The sequence below is a fragment of the Photinus pyralis genome, unplaced genomic scaffold (genome assembly GCF_008802855.1).
Source record: "Photinus pyralis isolate 1611_PpyrPB1 unplaced genomic scaffold, Ppyr1.3 Ppyr1.4_LG2, whole genome shotgun sequence".
In the NCBI taxonomy this organism is placed as follows: domain Eukaryota; kingdom Metazoa; phylum Arthropoda; class Insecta; order Coleoptera; family Lampyridae; genus Photinus; species Photinus pyralis.
The window spans coordinates 23,189,762-23,204,223 of record NW_022170403.1 but is presented as its reverse complement, the minus strand read 5'-3'; the positions used below and the strand labels follow the sequence as shown (position 1 = coordinate 23,204,223).

Sequence of the window (14,462 nt, the reverse complement as noted above, 5' to 3'; positions counted from 1 at the left end):
TAAAGTAAAATTTCCTTTCCATATTATGCTCTTTCAAGCTTCGGATTTTTGTAGCCTTTGCAGTCCAATAGCGTTATACTTACCCTTTCATTTGGCGGTGCATGTTAGCGAATGTACCATACTTCCCAGTAGATATTACGATTATAAAAGATGAATTTCAGAATAACACATTCATATAATGTTAGATCAGGTGTTAGGTAGATATATACATTTTTTGCCAAAGAATCAATTTGAACACATTTAACTAAAACTTCCATTCAAAAAAATGTATGTAAATTACGTTATGTAGAATTTTAGTTATACTGCCTGCAACGTCTGCAACGTAAAAAGGAATCGTAAAATAAAAGCACTAAAAAAACCTAAAAAGGAAAATTTAATTTTATAATAAATATTATACTTTTTACAAAAACAAAATATAATTACTAATAATACATTTAAATTATTAAACATTCCTACTGCATACTACTTACGCAGGAGTTAGTTAGATAATCGTTAAGGTCATGGTCTCCAATTGTCCAGAATATAAGCAGATCTAGGTCATCAAACGTGTTTTGTGAGTCTAGGTACCTCAAAACGATAAGACTGAAACTAAAAGAAAGAATATGAAAAACTTATAATAAATAATAGAAGTTGTGGTGAGCAATTTATTGAAGGCGCGCAGTGTTTTGCAAACAAACGTATACCATTGATATGATCCGAAATATTTTACACATTGACAGATGTTTACAGGGTTTATCCTTAGGTATTAAAGGCGCAAGAACGCTTGACATAAGGTCACAAGGCATATTTGATTTATTGTAAAATGAACCTTTTTATTTTGTCGATTTCTACGGTTTTAAAAAACGGAAAATTATGAGTAATAGTATGAACAGATTCAGTATTTTTCTCTCTAAAAAAAACTTATTTAGACTTTTGCTCTAAAATAATTAGGGAAGCTAGTAATTGACTATAAAGAAATTACCATTGAAATCCCTATGCGTCGCGCTAGGCACCACCCGGTATACATTCATACCTCCCAAAGCTACGTAACATTTAATTTTTTATAAGTACTTACCGTTGTTATCGGATGATGCGCAGGAGTAGACATATACACTAAGAGAAAAGATAGTAAAAAATCGACCAAATTTGGAATGGTGTGTCCCAAATCTGTTACAAAACATGACTAAGTCAAACAACTACGAGGCATATTAACGCGTTAAGGTACTTGCGCGCGTATTACTTATTAGTACAAAAGTCTTGACGTCACTACTATAATGACGTAAGTTGATTTAAACGAAAGTAATATGTAAACGTTAACGTCTTGATATGTTGCAGCTTTTAAATCGGGTTTATTGTATCACAGCGAAAGATGTCTTCATTTTGTTAGTACGATTGTTAACTGCAGTACATGTTAACTTTAAGATGATTTTAACTATCAGTAAGACGTTATTTCTTTAAGTTAGTAGGAATATTAGTAAAAGGTAATACGTTGTTGCTTTTCTTAAATATGCGCGGTCTTTACTGCAATACGGCACCGACAGTTCCTTACTATGTAAGGTATTAACTTGATATGGTGTGTTATATTTTTAATATATATCATGTTGAAACTAATATGATCATTATTTCTTTTTAATATGATTTGTTTTTTTACTAATATGCAGCGTCTTAAAATTTAATGCGTCTTGTATTGGTAATTAATATTATGTGTACTGTCGGTTACATATTGTTATAACACAAAACGTTAGATTTACAGCTCCACATAATGTACAGGCTGGTTCAAAAAGTACTGCATACTAAAAAAATGTTACATCATACGAACAATTTTTTATCGTCTTTTTTTCGTCCGTAGAGTGTCGCAGTGTAAATAACGTAATGTACGTTCGTTTCCCTTCTGTTATTATTATGTTTTTTTTATTTTTAAATGTGCCAACAAAGACGAAAACTAGAGATGTGTAGGTAAATCAAAGGTGATATCTTTTTAGCATTTATTTAAAAAAAATAAATAAATTAAAACAGTTTTCTAATAACAACTATATGTAGGTACACCTACGCATCTTAAAGTATGGTAGTTAAAATTTAATAAAACATGAACAAATGAAAGATTCTTAATCTAGTAGCCATCTCAAAGTTACATACATTTTCCTGCGTAACTTGATCTTCGATAATTTCTTCTCCTACTTGGTAAAAATCTAAAGGTAAGGTGTTTTCGTTATTGTACCCTGTTGCTTCTAATGTCTTATGACTGATGATATCCAAGATATCGCCTTCTGAGAAGATCTGAAAGCAAAAAATTATAAATGTAAATTACACCGAAAAAGGTCTTTCGATACAGAACTTCGTTGTGTTTGGAGGCTTTAGATGAATTATTGCACACACATGTGGACGGGCAAAGAATACAAAACTATAAAAGATTTGAGGACTCTTATTAATAATAAAAGAAACCAAACAATTCAAACATACCTCTGGTTCAACATTAAAAGTATTAGTGGCTGGTTTTAATATTTGTCTCCACTCTTCTAGATGGCACCGAAACTTTACCCTCGCCCCTGTCACCGGAATCAATCGCTGCAAGTCCGTCCGCTTCCTGTACCAGCCTTAATGTAGCCAAGTCTTGTTCTTCTGAAATTATCATTAAAAGTATCAGATATTTGGCTTTCAAAAGTTATAGTTAACGTACAAATGAAAATTGAAAAGTCTAATGATCATATTCTGCTATAAAACCATTACTATTACACGATCTGACTCAATGAAAACAGTTTTACTTACCGAAAAATTTATCGATGTGGGACTGGAAGCCCCATTCACTTAACAACAACTTTGTCTCTTCGTCCATTAACTCACATAAGTTATAATATTAATTACTAAACAAAAATTTAAACCATGGTAATGGTAGGTATGATGGCACGAATTGAACATTGAAGAAAACTTCTAAACTTCTGAACTGCAAAAGTCGTAATGGAGGACCACGATTAGGTTGTGCATAATTGCAATAAGAAATCTGAATTTACCTTACTGGCGTTCGTTGTCTTTAAATAAAAATATCACATTTCACAGATAACGTGTATCATATCATAGAAAGTGCTATATTACCTAATTATAAATTGAGTTATGTTAATTTAGTTCAATGCGTATTATTAAAAGCTTTTTGTCTCAAGTCTCAAGACATCCTTTATGGGTCACAAATTCCTTATGAGGTAGGTATTTAGAGACTACAGTAAAGGGTCATAGCCGAAATCCAAAAACACTATACAAAATTATCTCATATTGTTGGCAAAAACGAATAAACAATGTTGTAATAAACAATAAGTATCTTATGGAATGCACATCCAAATTTATCTCATAGAGATTAATGCTGCTAGTTTTTATATTGTCCGTCCGTCTGCCTGCTTATCTGTCTGACGTATCAGAAGCCGTTGATTTAGGTACGTTAGTGATGTCATCAAGGGATCATTTCATAAAGACAGTATAAGTATTAATAAAATGGACACCTACTAAATTTGATACACTACAGCTCAATCGGTAAGATGTGGCGATCTTCTAATTATTGACATGCATCGTATGACGAGTTAATGTCGTCGTGTGGATATAGTAAGCATGCTGTGTTCTAAACAACAACACGTCATATTTAGGAGTGCATTCCAGTAATATCTTATGCCTATAACATGTAACAACTTTAGAGTTGAAACGGTACGTTTTCAATGAAATTATTTCATTCTAAAAATAAAATGGGTTAGGTTTAGTAGTACAAGAACAATATTGTATTTAACATAATACAATCGATTTTTCTTAGTGCAGGGAAAACCAATCACTCACTGTATGACTAATGACCATCCCTTATCAAGGAGAAATATGAAATATATTTGAAATATGTAACTATTATTGGTCAATTTCCCCGTTATAGTAAAAAAGCACCAGCACAAGAACTCCAAAGAGACGTTTGATCATTGAAACCGTTGTTGAGATTTGATTACTGCGACACTGTGCGCGTTCTGATCAGTAAGAAAACACAATGCGTACTTAGCTATCCTTTACCCTGCACAAGTTGATTTTACCAGACTTTATTTGAAATTAACAAGACTTTTTATTGAATATACTTTGATTTAACTATATTTCGTCTGGTAAAATCCACATTAACATAATATAAGTCTGTATAACATAACTTTGTGTAAAATACACACACCCATGGCGTTAAATTAACAATTCATTTTTAACAGATTGTTAGATTTAACTATACATCATCTGGTAGAATTCACATTAACATTTAAGTATTCTTAACTTAACTCTGTGTAATTTACATACACAAATTGGGTTAAATTAACAATTTGCTCGAGGTAGATCTACTAGATTTAAGTAAATTGATTGTCTGGTACATTTAACAATGGTAAATTGTTAACTTCACCAGCATTTAAGTTGTATCAACCAAATATCGTTCTACAATATTACCAATGTTGTTTCAAATAATTGATTAGCTAACATGACGTAAGTTTCGTGCGATTTTTACAATACTTTAGAAAAAAGAACCAGATGTAATTTAACCAGCATCTTGTAAATTACTTTTTTTCTCAGTGCAGGCAGTCCAAATTTAATACAGAAATTCCTTGTTTAATATCAATGCAAAAATACACTACAAAGTTTCTTCGTGGAAACCTTCGCCTTTACACCGAAATACGTATAGAAATTTGACGATCTAAAACGGGTTTCAGAACGCCTCTTGAAAATTAAGTTGCTTGTAAGCGGATATTTGAAATTGTGGGTGTCCAGAAAACGACCATCAAATTACCTAAATAATGCGTGAGTCGCAACTTGTATTGGATACGTTGTTAGAAGGGAATGATGAAACTTGCAATGGAGAATAACTGAACGGTTCCACTTTAAATATTCCAACGGCAATTTGCACATTCTTACACAGCTTTATGTTCCTATTGTAAGTGCAGAATAAATGGAAAGTATCTAGATTTGCCATTACCGCTTCTTTCGACACATAAATGGGGTTTATTTGTGCAAACCTTTTCCATACAGCGATACAGCAAAATAGAGCGCGGATCCATTACTATTTAAATATGTTCAACATATAAAATGTGTGTAGGTATACGATAAAGGTAGTTGCGCTTTTGGACGCTTGTTAAATATTAAAACAAACTGATAACCTTTGAGGTTTCGGTAGGTTTTCGGTGACCGAAACTTTTTACCTAACGCTATCAAATATTTAAGCCGCAAATAAAACTTGTTAGATTAAATTACGGATAGGTATTAGATGTTAACAGAATTTTCATTTTATATAATACCGCAGGAGAAAACCGCAATCCGTTTTCATCGCGAAGGACATAGAGTAATTGATCACGATACAATGATTGCAAAAATTCCTTATTCTATACCTGTGGGATTTCTAGTCTCAAATTCCTAAGCTCAAGCATATCTGCAATCTGGCTATATTTTTCTCCCGATTGAAACAAATCTCTACTAGATTGTATGCTGAATCCTAAAATAGTAGTGATTTTAAAACTTTGAAATGCCTTATTGCTACCATTTACACTCTCAGAATATCAAATATTGTAAGTAGGATATTGTTATAGACCAAGGATGTCTCTTAGATAAATTCAAGGCGAGAACAGATTTACCATTGTAAACGGTATTTTAGACTTGAAGCTTCTCTGAAATATTCGGTTATTATTTTAAAGATCAATATGATGCAGCATTCGGATGTAATTCGCAACTGCGAAGTACCAGTTGCGTTGGCAAGTGTTTCTAATACCTTAATTAACTAAAACGATACCAAAATGGGTTTTTACGTTCACGCTCAGGCAAAATATTGAAGGTTTAATCGACCTCCCTCATCATTATTCATTAGGAAGCGTTTTCATAACATTTCAATTGACTTTTTATTATTCACTTACTTAACTAATGTCTACCCGGTGGTTGTCTTCAAGTATATGTGCACCAAAGCTAGATTTATTCCAACGATTGTAATTAAAGTGAGCCATAACGAACCCTCACTACTGCTTTCCCTTTGTTATTATTGATTGAACTTGGATTAATGTTTAGTAGCATTTTTTATATTGTACCTACATTTTTTACGAGCATCGAACAATAAAGTTGTAATCGCGGGTATAGGGCAACGATCCATATAAAATATTTAAAGAACTTTCGTTTGTGTTTATTTTAACACCATTATAGTAGGTTTTTAGGGGCTGTGAAAAATAATAAGAATATTTTTCTGGTAGTGTTGATGCGTAATCTACTTGGTAGCCTAGTAGGACCCACACAAAAATACGAAATACTGAAATGTCACGCAGAACTTCAGCGCTTAATACTTGAAAAAATAGATGAGACTGTCACACTACGATTTTTCGCACTAGGCTTGCTCAAATGACACAAAACTCTAAAACCCACTGTGTTCGTAAACACACTGACAAAATGAATATGTTGGATTAATAAAAATTATGATTGTGATTATGATACTACTACCGACATAACCGCCGAAATTTCAGAACAGCGTACCCGTCTAAATAATCTCCAGGGTGTGTTCCACATGTAGGGGATTTGGTCCTCCGAAAAGACCACCCTTTGACAAAAGCTGCCTTGGGCTATGCTGCGCAGTCGGCGCTGAAGTACTCCGGTCCGTATGTGATCCACAAAGTGGAATCCTCGCTTGTATTTCCACTCAGATATCCGTCCGAGCCAACGAAAGTTCCAAAAGTTCACATGAACGATTTAAAGCCGTATCGATAAGGTGGCAGGTATAATAATAATAATAATTTGACGTTTTACCCGTCCCGAGGTTTTGCTTGTTTTAGGATAGCGTACCGAAAAGAGTTGAACTCTTTTCTTTTGGAAGAAGGGGAGTGTGTAACGAAGCTGCTTGAAGCTACCTGCGTCGAGGAACACCCGGTCCATGGACTCGACCTGGAAGCGCTTTGTTACGAGGACCATAGCTGTGAACATATAATTTAGTTTTAGGAATTGGAATTAACAGGAAAAAGTCAAGGTTTTTTCGTAGCCGCCGATAATGCCCTATTTAATTCATCCGTTTTCAAATTGTTCCCGTAGGTAAATTAGTCCTTTTTGAACGTAAATCAAATGTTCCATTTCGCTGATCATATTCAAACAGCGAAGTATTGCTTCTAGGAGCAGAGAAGCGGAAAAGAGGTAGAGAAAGTTTACCTCTTTTTCGCTTCAGACATTTAAATGAGTAACAGAAAAAAACCGTCCGATAGAGCTGAGCCTTATCTCAAAAGAAACGCTCTTAACTAACTTGAATTTTGACACCGTCTCGTATTTTTAAGATGTCTGGGAAAGAAAACAGTTTTAATTTGTTTGAAGTTGAACATCTCGAAGGTTTAAGCGGACTGAGCGGGATTTCCTGTTTCTCCCTACTTGAAATGGCCGAATTTTATAAAAAGTAAAACCGTTGTTTGAAGAGGATCTTTTGCGTTTTGCATCTTTGCCATTTTTGCTGGTCATAAGTACATTAAAGTTTGAGCTTTTTCATAAATTTTCCATTCATACCTTTTAAACTTTGCTTTTACATTAAGTTTACCACACCGCATCTATTGCTTTTGCTTTTTTATTCACAGCTTCGTTTAATTGCAAGGTAAGTTACCTTTCGCTAGGGAGTTTACCGTAATTTTGTTTTGTTTGATTAAGTTTGTGAGGAAAATTGCATTTGTGTTATCACCAGAAGCTCAGATTACAAAATCGAAAAACCTTACGGAGCCTCTTATTCTCTGAAATCTGCTATCTGGTGACTATCTTGAAAGTATGTTTGGATCGCTCAATAAATTTAATAAAATAAATGACATTTCAGAAAACAGAAGTTAATTTCGTTTTATGATAAAAGCGATAGAAAATGTGTGTTTAAGATCCTTAACGTAATACTTAAAAATAATAAAGGGCAGTTCATAGCGCCGTTTTTATGAAATTAGGTTAAAAGGGCCACACGATGAGATTTCAATTTCCTTTACAGCAGTTGCTGACAGTGTTTCATTTGTCACGTAAAAATGTTCTACAAAGATTCGTTTTGTACGTAAATAGAAATTAAAGAACTTTATATAAAACGCTTTTAACAAATTTTCGTGTAAACGCACACCGAAAGAAATTAAATTATTACAGTAGGGCGTCATAATGAAAATGTTCTTTTTTTGTTTAAACACTCGCTCACAGAAAAGAGCTCCTTAAGTGTTCGAGCCGCACAATCTGAAAGTTTATAATTTGATATACTCTGGCAGTCTTTCACGTACTACGTAGATTTATCAGAATACTGTCTGTTTTGTGTTAAATAAAAATATGAGCTGGAGTCTGCAAGAGGTCGGGGCAGATGGTTAAAGGTAGCAATTTACTTGGGCGATCAAATTTGCTCATTCTCCATTCTACCGAAACAGTCTTGAATATTTTTTAACATCTCTAATAAAGGTGGGAATGGCTCATGAGTATTTTTTGTATTAGAAACACACCACTAATACACTAGATTAAAATACCGTAATGAATCCTAAATTTACTACTCTAGAAATAATAAGATAGTGGAACCATCTAGCTAGATGTTTTGAATCTTGAAAAGATTTGAAATGGTTAAAGAAAGATTGCCAAAAGGACAAATTTAAAATATATTCTAACGGTTTATTTTCTTCATTAGAAGCATTGTTAACGTGCCCCGTATATTTTATTGAATGATCCTCGTATATGTTGTAACCTTGGAATTTTCAAACGCGTTGTTAAAATTCAATAATCAATTTAAGTCGATCATTCTTGATTGGGGGTTAAAACTGATATCTGTCAGGTGTAAAGCCAAGCTACTAAGATTTTTGAAAATTTTGATATTTGAATATTTTTGTGTACGCCATCCAATCGTGGAGTTTGTTTTCATATTTGACAACAATAAACTAGTATTTAATTTGGTATCTGAACTGACTTGACTTGATCTCTGGTGGATTGGATTGTCACCCTCCAAACACAATAATAACACCCCATTGTGTTCCTCGTTTCAAGCGTTTTACCGCCAGTTTTATAACTCCTTCACGTCGTCTCTTTCATTTTTGCCTGCTTTAACTGCTATTTACATCCTCCTATTAAGTCATATTTTTTAACCGTCTGCCTCTTCTACGTCTTTCCGGGTCACATTACATACATTATGTATTTTGAAGAATGGTATACTTCCAATGCTCTGTTCTAAGCGTAATGCTCTTCATCATCGAATCCATTCCAGATAAGTACTGTACATAAGGTACTCTACGTCTACGATTTAGGGATATTTAGTAGCTCATGGAAAGAGCATAAAAAAACGGATGAAAAATTGTACCTACTTGCAAAATGTTTCTAAAAAAACCTAAAAAACCACTTTAGAAAAATGTTCATTTTTTATCCGTTTTTTATGCTCTTTCCATTAATACATAGTGAATATATGCTTTCCATTTGAAAATTTCGGAGGGAGGGAGACAACAAACCGAGAGCTAAAATCTAAAATGGTTGGAATCGGTTGCGCCGTTTAGCCGAAAATGAGTGTGTTACAGATTTGCACATGCGTGATTCAGCCGTTTAGCCGGAAATAAGAGTACATACAGAGACAGACCGGCAGACCGACAGACCGGCGACCGACGGACCGATCATCATCAATATTTTGTTTGATTCGAATTCCTGGTGCTTCAAAACGTGGATTTTTGTGAAAAAAGTGGGGAGTTATTTTTTACCCCAATGCTACTACATACCAACACGCGGGTGGTAAAAAGGGTGGTAGTAAACGAAAAATTTAAAGGTTTTTCCACTACGATTTTATTTATACATTATTAGCGCATTTTTTAAATATTAAAAAATGTGCTGTTGTTTGCGTTTTGTATGTCCACCCGTTTTTCCCTTGGTCCGTCCGTACATCCCCACTTCTGCGTTTTTGAACTACTTTTAATATAATTTCTAGAGTTCTAAATTTTTTGCAATACGTAGCCTGTACCTTAAACGTGTACTATAGTTCGTTCACCCAACAGAAATAGTTAAGCCCCTCCTCAACAATTACCGCCACATTTGAATACGACATTGTTATTGGTGTAATTTTTGAAGCCACAATCACACTTGTAAAGCGAATTGGCCGAATTGGGTAATCTGTCATCTGTCATCTTGCCTCTGCCGGTTTTTACGTTTTTACATCTTTACTTGCGTCAATTTGCCATTAATCTCCTTTATTCACACAAAATAGTCTTTATAAAGACTCGTCGGTGTATTCTAAAGATAGTCAGGTGAGTAATTATAAAATTTTATACACGATTTTTACATGCCTGTTTTTAGGGTTATATTATTCGCGATCAAGAAAAGTTGTACGCAAACATGAATGTCGCCGGTGCTGCTTTCCCTCCACCGAAAAAACGTTCTGCCAAGCACTTTTCAGTTGAAGACAAAACTGGCATTTTAAATATCTTCAAGGCATATTCGGAAGACAACCCGGAGGTATCTAAAACGGATAAAGTTGAGTTTCCGGCTAAAGCAGCAGGTAATTTTCATCTTAGGCACATTCATTTTTACTTATTATTGTGTAATTTAGGTGTAAGCATTCCGAGTGTCTACAAGATTCTTCGGGAGTATACAGAGGTACACGAACTTCATTCACCTAAAAAATATTATCGACCACGAGCAATTTTGGACAATATTGATTCCGGAACTAAAAGTATTCTTCGACGTTTGCTTCATTCTTTCTTTGAAAGAAATGAACCACCTACCCTGAGTAAAGTTTTGGCAGTGTTACACGTCCACTATTTCAACAAGCAGTGGAACATGTTACTGCTGAAAATTGGAAGAACGCAATTCGCCATGCTCAAAGTGAAGAGGAAAAAATGTGGCAAATTGACATTTTAATGGGCATCGTAGTGGAGCCATTAGTAATTCATGTGGGAGATGACTCGACATCAACGGAGTCCGAATCCGAGTGAAGCGATACAGGATTTAAATTGTTATGTTCCTTTGTTTATATTCAAGTGCACTTGTAATTTCAAAACTTTGTGCTGCTGTAATAATACTTTTTTGTACTTTTCTCAATATAAACAGTGTTTTTATGTTGCATATTTACATGTATTTAACAGTTTGCAGGTTTTACTATTTTTGCCACGAATTATGTTCAGAGAGATAGCGCCATAATTAGTCTTCAGCAAGTGACATTTCAATTTGATTTTTCAAATTTTCCGCTTTTTATAATTTTGTGGTTGTAAAACTGGTTGCTGCTTACATTGGCCCAAATTTTGTAGGAGTGGCTTAACTATTTTCGTGGTCTTGGTGTGAACACGGCGTATAGTATCCAAGCAGGATAGAAGTAACTATAAGCAGATAATAATAGCAACTCATGTCGCACGGCGCAATTACGACCCCACCGAACAGATTCGTGGTAATAAGAGCAAATTATACCTTACGCTAAACAGAATAAAGGCTACAAACACATACTGGTAGTTATCGATTGTTTCTCAAAATATCTGTGGACGAGAGGACTGAAGACTAAAACGGGTGAGGAGGTGACAAAAGCCATACAGGATATTTTCAAAACTACCAGACGTAGACCGAAAAATCTACAGTCCGATGCGGGGAAGGAATTCTATAACAAATCATTTTATGGAACGCCGTTTTACTTTTAAATACCGACAACATTAAAAGATTAAAAAAAATAATTTTACATGAAATCATTATAACTAAGAGATAATATTAAATAATTACAAATATCTTAGATATTTAAAATGCTGTAGATGTATTACAATACGTTATAGATATTTCTAAAACAGTGATTTAAAAATATCAAACGATATTTTTAATTCATTTAAAAATATCAAATGATATTTTTAATTCATTTAAAAATATCAAATGATATTTTTAATTCATTTAAAAATATCAATCGATATTTTTAAATCCAAACATATACTTTCTGGGTATCACATCGTAAATAGTATATGGTTTACACATGAATTTTTTTAAAAATTTATTTTACATATTTTCAATCGCTTTGCATTTTAAGACAAAATTTCTAAATCGTAAAATTGCAAATATCAAAAACCATCTATACCATATTAAATTTTCCGAAAAAAAATGTTAAGAATTAAAAATTTCATTTGATATTTTTAAATGAATTAAAAATATCGTTTGATATTTTTAAATCGTTTAAAACATTAAAGCATATTTTTAATTTACGTCAAAACAGCAAATGATAATTTTAATTGATTTAAATATATTAAATGACATTTTTAAAACATTTTAAATAAAACGAATTAAAGAATAACATTTGATATTTTTAAATAAATTAAAATATTATTAAATATTTTATATTTATTTAAAAATATCAAATAATATTTTAAATTATTTAAAATTATCAAACCTTATTGTTAAATTATTTATTTTAAAAGGTTTGAAAATGTCATTTGATAATTTCATAAGTTAAAAATATTGTTTATTTTTATTAAATGATTTTAAAATATCATTTAATACAAAGGTATAAATAACAAATAATATTTTTAAACCATTTACCATAGTTAAATATTTTTGATAATTATAAGTTGTAAATTCATTTTTACATATCTTAGATGTATAAAAATGCGTAAATGTAATTTAAAATATCTTAGATATTTCTAAATGAAATTCATTTTAAAATATCTAAGATATTGAAAATTACATTTGTAATTTTAAATATCTTAGACATTTGGAAATTACCGCTATCTAGGGGCAGATTTTTAAGTTAAATAACGTCTGGCAACATTGTAAGTTTTATGTTTTGTTGTTTATAACCTTACTCTTAATGGCTCTTACTTACTTCTTTTACGCGGTTTACGAATTAGGGTTTTGAAAACAAACGTAGGTACATATATTTTATAAATTATACATATTGGTAAAAAGACATGGATGTTGCTGAAGTGTTACAACGCGTTAGAAGATCATTGGCCAATGCATGTAGGATGTATGAATCAACTAACACATTTCAACATTCAGACTTGCAAAGTGCATCTACAAATCTAAGTAGAATTAGTTGTAGAATTAGTAGCGAAACATTTGATTCACTGAATTCTGCAAATGAGAGCCACTTTCACATTTTTTATTTATGTGATAAATCAATGCGGAACATAAAGAAATGCCAGTATGCAAAATTTCACAATCCTAAACACACAAACTTTTAAATTATCTAAAGATAAGTTTTTCGCGCGCTTGGAAATCATTTTAAACGCTAGATTTTGCCGGCACAAGGTTGTGACGTCACAACTGTGTAAAAGTTCAGTGGCGGTATACTTGCATGTATACTTCAATGCGACGATGTAGCGTATGCGTTTGTTGTTGCTTACGTTTTCTCCTGTGTACCGTGAAATATATCGATGTCTTTCTGACGGCACGTCTTGAGGCGGCCCTTCCCGTACGCACTTCGCTTCGAGCTTTGCATGACAGCAATACTCGCGAGCATTGCACGAGTACAATTTTTACCCTTCACGTGCAGTCCTTGTTCGAAGTACGCCAAGTGTAGTTACGTTAAAAATCGCAGATTAATGATGGTAATACGAGGGTAATAAGTAAAAAACAAGCAGCAGCAATAGGTAGTTCTTTTAGATCATAATGAAAAAAGTAAAATAAGAAGAAAAAAGGTATCGAGTAGAGTAAAGGAGTGGTAGGTATAAAAACGAGGTGCTGCCAATCATATTTATCTATTAATAGAAATCAATGTAAATCACTCTGAAGATTACCAAATTTACTTCCGGATGCATATGCTGACATTAAATATATACTTAATTGTTGAAATTAAATTCGTTAAAATGCCTAAAATACATTTTTCTGAAAGTGGCATTGAAAGTTTTACTGTCTCATTCCATCCAATATAATGAATATATTGTCTTATTTCGAACCTTGTATTCATGCTCGTAATCAAACTAGAAATACACATTGCAACTTTTAAGCGCGCACAGCTTCGCGCCGCGCCAAGTTTTCCGACAGATTCGAAAACGTCAACACGACCCAAGTTGCAACAAAACAAAGTGCTGCTCGTCTGGTCCCTTATTTACGTTCGAGCTTTGCATGAATTCATGTTGGGCAATATTCGTACAGGCAAAGCTCGAAGCGAAGTCCGTACGTGAAGGGCTGCCTTAAGAGATTAAATGTGGAAAATTTTTAGTCCACCTAAAAATACACTATTCGTACTAATTTTTTTGAACTTTCTCTATCATGTCCCCACCCACACACACACATGCACCCTTTATCGTTTTTTGCGCACAGGACACAAAACAAACCTGGCCGGGCGGACCTCTACAAACCTGGATCTACGAACACAAGAATGTAAACAAATATGGCGACCACAGTTGTGACGTCGCACCAATGGCAGGGCGTTTGCAGCTGACGTCATATTTAAAGGGATTCACAGTAATTGTTTTTACTATTTGTTTAAAAACAAATGATCTTTTTCAAAAATTAGTATTCGCCTCATGTATGGCGTATATAGTACTTGCCACCTGTGCAAATTTTTTGCTAATAACGAAACCTTGCAAGTAGCCCAA

General features: G+C 33.3%; 1 protein-coding gene across 2 annotated transcripts; it reads left to right on the top strand.

Annotated features, from left to right (window-relative positions):
- The first annotated feature begins 9,941 nt into the window (after positions 1–9,941).
- LOC116164184 lies at positions 9,942–10,956 on the top strand. Of its 2 annotated transcripts, XR_004143829.1 has the most exons (3): positions 9,942–10,199; positions 10,249–10,450; positions 10,502–10,956. XR_004143829.1 is itself a non-coding variant. In XM_031478323.1 (2 exons), exons 1-2 carry the CDS (start codon positions 10,288–10,290, stop codon positions 10,810–10,812), a joined length of 474 nt encoding a protein of 157 aa, XP_031334183.1. In that variant the 5' UTR covers positions 9,942–10,287; the 3' UTR covers positions 10,813–10,956. The 2 variants fall into 2 exon arrangements, 1 of the variants encoding a protein (XP_031334183.1); XM_031478323.1 differs by having other exon boundaries at positions 9,942–10,450.
- Positions 10,957–14,462: the final 3,506 nt, after the last annotated feature.

Coding starts and splice junctions, on each gene's coding strand:
- LOC116164184 (XM_031478323.1), top strand. CDS start 10,288: ATGAATGTCGCCGGTGCTGCTTTCCCTCCACCGAAAAAACGTTCTGCC. Junction 10,451..10,501: donor GTTTCCGGCTAAAGCAGCAG/GTAATTTTCATC, acceptor TGTGTAATTTAG/GTGTAAGCATTCCGAGTGTC.